The sequence below is a fragment of the Falco rusticolus genome, chromosome 3 (genome assembly GCF_015220075.1).
Source record: "Falco rusticolus isolate bFalRus1 chromosome 3, bFalRus1.pri, whole genome shotgun sequence".
NCBI classification, from domain to species: Eukaryota; Metazoa; Chordata; class Aves; order Falconiformes; family Falconidae; genus Falco; species Falco rusticolus.
The window spans coordinates 93,173,485-93,180,131 of NC_051189.1; the positions used below are offsets into that span (position 1 = coordinate 93,173,485).

A 6,647-nucleotide genomic window follows, 5' to 3' on the forward strand; every position below is an offset into this window, starting at 1 on the left:
TGTTAAGCTTGCATGGAAATAAATGAGCACAAGCTTGAGCTGTTTTTTGAATAACAAGAACAACCTTCAAACATCAGGTTTTCTTCGAGGACCAGAGAGAAAGGGCTCCGGATTACAAACCAAACAACGTGAGGTGCCCATCACTCTGCTACCATGGGAAGCACGATTCCTTGGCGAGTGGCTGAACTTTGCAAAGGAGAGCGCGTGGGGAGCTTGCAGACCGTGGGGCCGCAGGGCTGTGTCCTCCCACCGAGCGGCTGTAAGCTCCAGGCCCACTCATAACACATTGCGGTGAGATGAGCTGGCTGGGAAGAGCCAGGGGGAGGACACGGCACAGGCGTGTTCACGGAGACACAGACTTCTTGCTGAAGAAGCACCCGGGGGCTGTGCATCCTCCTCACTGAGCATCTCCTCCCTCAAGCAAGCCGGGCTGCAGCAGCAGGCAGCCCACTGGCCGGGCAGGGGAGGCAGCTGTCCCTGGCACAGCCTCTGCTGCTCCCTCCGGCTCTGATTCAGCCCAGTAGAAGTGGGTGTCAGCAAAGAGCTAGTCAAGCACAGGGCTTTACCTCATCCTAGAGTAGTAGCTAAAATAGGTCAAGTGAATCACACCCTAAAAATGCCTTTTTCTCTCGGTTGGCTGTCAAGGGAAACGAGGGTGACTGGCTTAGCTGCAGACACCTACACTGCACAGATCAAGGGCAGGATTCAATGAGATTTAGATATCTAAACGATGTGAGCCTGGTATGTAACCTTTTATTATGGCCGGTTGGTGGCTGGTTGCTGCAGCCAGTGGAGCTGAGAGAAGGGCACAGATCACCCTGGAAGTGACACCCACTGCCTCTCTGGACAGCCTGTGCCCTCCCCTCCCCTCCCTGGATGGCTCCGTGTTGAAGTGATCGGACATAGGTGAAGACACTGATGTTTAGATGTTTGTAGCAGGTGTCCAAGCCTACCCCAAAGGCTAGAAAGCACCTCAGGTGTAGCAGCAGGGATAAAAGCATTTGCAAGCTTTTTTTCAGTGTGTTATGGCAGCGAAGCGTGGGAACCACCACAACAAATTTGGACAACTCAGGTGTGCAGGAGAAGGGGAGGGATGTGGCACAAGCAGTTCTCGGCAAGGGTGTGCTCGCGGCGCTAGAGCCCTGTCGTACTCTGCTGCTCCTGCTCTGCCTGCAGACGCTGACTTTATCCCCCAAGCACAACACTGCGGGTGCTCTGGGCAGGCTCAGCTCCTGAATGTAAGTCCCAGCCTGAGCTCCATTGGTCTATAAAACTTTAACGTGGTCCTGACAGGTGACTTAAGCATCCTACCCCAAAGCAGTGTGTCCAGGGACCACACTTAGAGCAGCTGGTATCACAGGCATAGATCACAGCTGCTGTGCACTGAAACAGGAACGCTGCTGCAGTCCCTTCCCTCAGCTCACCCCTTGCATGTTGTTGCTACAAGCATTGCAGAGACAAACTGCACAGCAGAGCTGATCCAGCTGTACAAAGAGTTTTGCTGTCATGCACAAATCTATTTTTCAGCCATAGCAGTCCCATAGCCAGGTTTTTTCTATGGCCACACGAACTCTTCCTTTAGACAAGGGCTGTTTTTCTCACCAGCAGCATCACCTTGAAGCTTACATTGGGTTCCTGCCTCACCTCACTTGTTCTGATGTTCCTGATTTTCCATTGCATTTCTGAAAAGCAATGGAAAATCCACCCACCAGCACCGTACTTCATTCAGAGCCTGATGTGAAGCACATCAAAAAGCAACAGGCATCTTTCTGCTGGTACTGGTGGGCTTTAGCTACAGGCTGCATTCCTTCTAAGGTATCCCACACTTACACATCTCCAGCTTCTGTGAGCACATGGGGTTTCAAATGCTATCTAGTCAGGACCTGTACTGCATTACATTTGACAATTTAAACACACGTACTTGCCCCAGAGCTACAGGGTTGTTTGAAAAGGTTCAAGCAAAGTTTCTACAGTCTCAACATGCCAGTTAGTTTGCTCAGGCATTTTTTAAAATAAATTATTTTTAAAGAAATGTGTGTGAATTAAAATGGGGGAGGGGAGGAGAGGTGTGTGTGTGTGGTTAAGACACATGATTAACATTACAGAAATAATGCTTTGCAATAAAAATTTGGACTTGTTGCTTAAAATCTCTTAGCCTGTTTCCCAATGTGTAAAATGCAGTAATTAATGCTTTTCCACATTTATTAAGCTCTCTTTCAACCCTGGATGAAAAGTCCCATCTGAGCATTAAGTACTATGACATCTGGCTACCTTGAGTAGCTGTGTTCAACAAGTTCTGCTGTTCATTTCGAACAGGCCAAAAAATTAATGTCATTTAGTTGGTGACTCATTCAGGAGCCAATCCTGATTTCTTTTTAACCAGATCTTACCTATTTTTTATTAGGTTCACTCTGAAGAGTTGGCGCTGAGAATGTGGTTTGATTTGCCCATCCCCTACCCTGATATTGTTTTGTCTCCCCAGCCAAACAATTGAAACACTTTTCAGGAGAATAATTAAAAATACGGGAATTCCTTTTAGCTTCACATTCATTTTTATGAGTAAGCCAAACTTCTAGCAAAAGTTTTCTTGGCCAGACAGAATTTTGCAGTAGTTTTACAGTCAGTTTAAGGCTGTACAGACCAGAAGGGACATTAACTGGGAAGGGTCCTCCCGCCCTCTTTATCCCAGTGCTGCCACAGCCATGCCTGAAGCCAGCAGGTCCTAAAGTGACTCCATAATTGTGGTCAAACTGGGAAAACCCATTCTTGCCTTTTTTTAACCACTCCCACAGTTCAAGCTGCAAACTGGTCACTCAACTTCTTCACTCCTCATTTTCCTTACCCATAACCTGCGGTAACATTTGCATGCACACAGGTGGTTTTTGCAAGTTTTATCATAAACAGCAGTAAAAGCTATCTGAGATCAAAATATGTAAGGAGAAAAAGTGGTCTGGTTTGAATTCATAGACCTGGGAAGAGGTGAGTAAGAATAAGATGTTAAAATACACTCATGGTTTAATGGTACACTGTACCTCTTGGATTAAATCCTCTAGGTATCAATCCAAAAGCCTCCATCTCGGGGACCTCATTTTCTTCATCATTAGAGTTGTTTGATGGGAGGGCTCTCCTTCCATTCAGAGGAGGTTTCTTCTCGTTGGTGCTCATTGTTTCAGACTTCTTGTATCAAGAATGTTGTAATACCATAAAAGAAAGAAAAAGTGTGAGGAAAAAGCAGACATGAACCAACATGGCACATGTAAGACGGAAGAAACCAAAAACAGTGTGGGGGTGCCAGTGAGCTACACATTTTTAGACTCACATAAATAAAAACTGAGAGGCAGAAAACATCAGTCTAATGATGGAGTACAGCTCTCTAAGGATTGGAAGGCATTTTGTGTTTGTCAAAACACATGAATAAGAGAAGAAGGGGGGCGGGAGAAGGAGAGGAAAGCCTAGCACAGAAGTATTAGGAGAAGCAAGGCGTTAAAAACATCAGGGAGTTTCAGGTAAAAGCACTGGAAAATCATTTACTCTCCCACCCTCCAAAACAGCACTACTGAATCCAAAATAGCAAATTATATTTCCAGAAAGTGCATCACATGCTACCTCCCCTAATAAAAATGACATTCTAAGTTATACTGCAATCACCCCAAATAGTACAGCCTGCAACAGTCTGTGGATGATTACTGGAAAACTGTCTTTTTGTCCTTATGCACACAAACACCCAATATCTAAAGAGCTAACTCCTGCACCCAGAGAATCCACTTTTGAGAGAAAAAGAGTAATAAGGGAGGGGGGCGGGGGGGAAGAAAAGAAAAAGAGGAAAGAGAAGAAAAAAGAAAAGAAAAGAAAAGAATAGAAAAGAAAAGAAGAAAAAAGAAAAGAAAAGAAAAGAAAAAAGAGAAAAGAAAAGAAAAGAAAAGAAAAAAGAAAAGAAAAGAAAAGAAAAGAAAAGAAAAGAAAAGAAAAGAAAAGAAAAGAAAAGAAAAGAAAAGAAAAGAAAAGAAAAGAAAAGAAAAGAAAAGAAAAGAAAAGAAAAGAAAAGAAAAGAAAAGAAAAGAGAAAAGAAAAGAAAAGAAAAGAAAAAAAGAAAAGAAAAAAACACTTATTCACTTATTTCTCTCCCACTAAAAACCATAAGGGAAATCTCAGATGTAGGCTGATCAGAGACTTCTCTTGGAGCTAGTCAAAACTGCTTTCACATCTGTTTCACTGTAAGCATGTAGGAATGAAAAAGCCATACCATCCTTCTAAGAAAATATTCATGGCTGAGAACACAACTTCATCCCCAAGCTCTTGAAAACAGCAATTCAAAATGCAGCAAATACTTAATAGTAATAAGCTTTTAAAGGAAGAAATTTAGTTAGCAAGGGTACCTTTTTTCAGATAGTCTTTTTTTAATTTATTTTCCTTCTCCCTTGCAGAATTTCTGAAGTGCAATAGAAGCCTGGAAAAAGTTGGGGGCTTTTAAGCAACCTCTGTATATCCTCCTCCCTCCTGTCGCAATAGGACAGTGCTGAAAGGGTTGCCAAGCCCTCCCCACACCACCTCCGAGGATCTGCCACCACTGTTGGCATGTCTTTGCTTACTCCCTCCCTCTCCCTGCGTGTCTTACCCCAACCCTGCTCACCAGCAGCATTTCAGGGTGCCTGGGCTAAGGAAACAGCTTGGGCACCCAAGTTTCAGTTCTTAGTGAGACGGAGTAGAACTGCTCATGGCACAAAGGCGTATGAAGTGGGACTCTGGATGAGATTTTCTGAGGGACACAGCCCAGAAGTCATGTTCTCCATGTTGCCTGTCTTTAATGGTATTTCTACCTCAGAGTGCTTGCGATGCAGCTTCAGGTGCTAGTTTTCTGAGGCACACACAGTGACGCTTCTCCTGCCTGGTGCCTCACAGCAGTCCTGTCAGGGGACTGTGGGGCACATGGAGAGCTCATCGGTGGCAAAGTGAAGATGACCTTTTTCTTGAGACCCTGTGCAGTCGGGAGAGTGAAGGTATTTTGCACCAAACAGTCATGTTTGGAGCAAATGACCTTCAGCTCTTTCCCATGATAAAATGTGCATCACATAACAACCAGGGTCTGGGGCAGTAGTTGGTGGAAGCATTTTAGCTCCATGTCAACTTTGTTCAGTTCCATCAAGCTCTACAATAACTGGGGACTGTGTGATACCTCCTCTGTCAGACACAGCTGACAAATGGAGTTACACAGAGAAAAAGCAGTGTACAGGGAAGAATTCAGGCCCACCATCCTGCCAGGCACTGCTGTGGGAGGCAGCAGAGGGACAAGTCATTTATTAAGAACATGCATGGGCAATGGAGAGCCCCTCTTACACACGTGGGACCCACCGTGAGCATTTACTTGCCTCAGTTGCAGGGTAGATGAAGAAACAAGGAGACAGTGAAGAGGACTCCACTCTCTTTCAGCCAGCTATATCTTCCAGGCCCGTAGCATCACTGAAGCCTCAAACCTCTGCTGACTTAACACCACTGAAATCAAGCCAGGAGGCAGAAAAGGAATCAGGTCACGTTCCTGTAATGGGAAGCAGCAAGTAAACCATCTGGAAGACAGGACCCCCATCCTAGCTCCCTGGTGATTTCCCAGCCACAGCGAGGTATCTCCACATCAGCCAGGACACCTGCACAGCGTGGGGCAGAGATGCTAGCTGGGGGCCTGGGAGCAGCATGGCTGTACCAGCACGGCACTGTAGCTGGGCTAATGAACCTGCTAGGGCTGACTGCCAAGGCACAGCACCAGGCTGCAGCGGTTTAGGAGGCAGCCTCACTATCCACACACATTGCACCACGTTGTCTCATAGCCAAAGGGCTCGAGCTCTCTCCCACCTCCCCCTGTAGGTTGTTAGGCATGTGGCATGGGAAGCCACCTAGCCGAGGGATTCCCCTTCCCCTGCCCTGCTCCTCCAGGAGCACAAGCACCCTGCGGGGACAGATCTGCTCCCATCACTAGCATCCTGAGCTGTGACTTCCATTGACTCACTTTTACACAGATGGGCCCTGCGGTAACCATCTGGAGGGCAAGCAGCACCCCTGGCACCCAAGAACACAACGAGCTTTCTGAGGGAGGAGGCTGGTTGCTGATTTCCTGTTGTTGGGGTTTTTTTCCCCCCCATTCCACCCTGATTTCTACATGGCGTAGTGTGCTTTGTGCCTCTCACTCCACTTCCAGCCAGCACTTCAAATCCCAAAAATGCAGCTGCTGCGACGACGTTACAAAAACTGATATAAATATTGCCTCGGTTCCATGCCTGCTGGAGGCCTGCAACACAAATAAGAAACGCCGTCTCCCGAGGAAGTCATGTGCTTCCCCAAGTGGCTGCGGTGCTGTCAGAGCCGGGAGGAAAACTTTCCGTCAGAGCATGGAAGGGAGCAAGCGGATGCAGCCGAACAGATCCCACTGCAGCCATTGCGCTTAAACAGCCAGCAGTTGCAGATGTCTCCCCGTGCCCGCGTACATCTCTCCGGGGCTTTTCGCAGAAGCCGACGATCACATGGAAAGCAGGGAGGCCAAAATTTTTGGCGGTAGCGGCAGGAATGGGGCTTTGCATACAGGGAGAGTAATGTTCCGCAGGCTGTAATTTATTTATTTTGTGGGGAGTGATGTAAATTCATGCTTATGACAGCTCCAG

General features: G+C 46.7%; 1 protein-coding gene across 3 annotated transcripts in view; it reads right to left on the reverse strand.

Moving 5' to 3' along the window:
- The window catches only part of F13A1 (coagulation factor XIII A chain), a 60,939-nt gene extending 56,385 nt beyond the window's left edge, over positions 1-4,554 (reverse strand). Inside the window, exons 1-2 of one of the 3 annotated variants that reach the window (XM_037380685.1) lie at positions 4,377-4,554; positions 3,033-3,174 (exon numbers count right to left, since the gene is read on the reverse strand). In XM_037380685.1, coding sequence (XP_037236582.1) covers positions 3,033-3,165 — 133 coding nt within the window. In that variant the 5' untranslated portion in view covers positions 3,166-3,174; positions 4,377-4,554. Of the gene's footprint in view, positions 1-3,032; positions 3,178-4,243; positions 4,263-4,376 lie in introns of those variants that run through there. The other 2 variants (XM_037380684.1, XM_037380683.1) reach the window with 2 other exon arrangements.
- Positions 4,555-6,647: the final 2,093 nt, after the last annotated feature.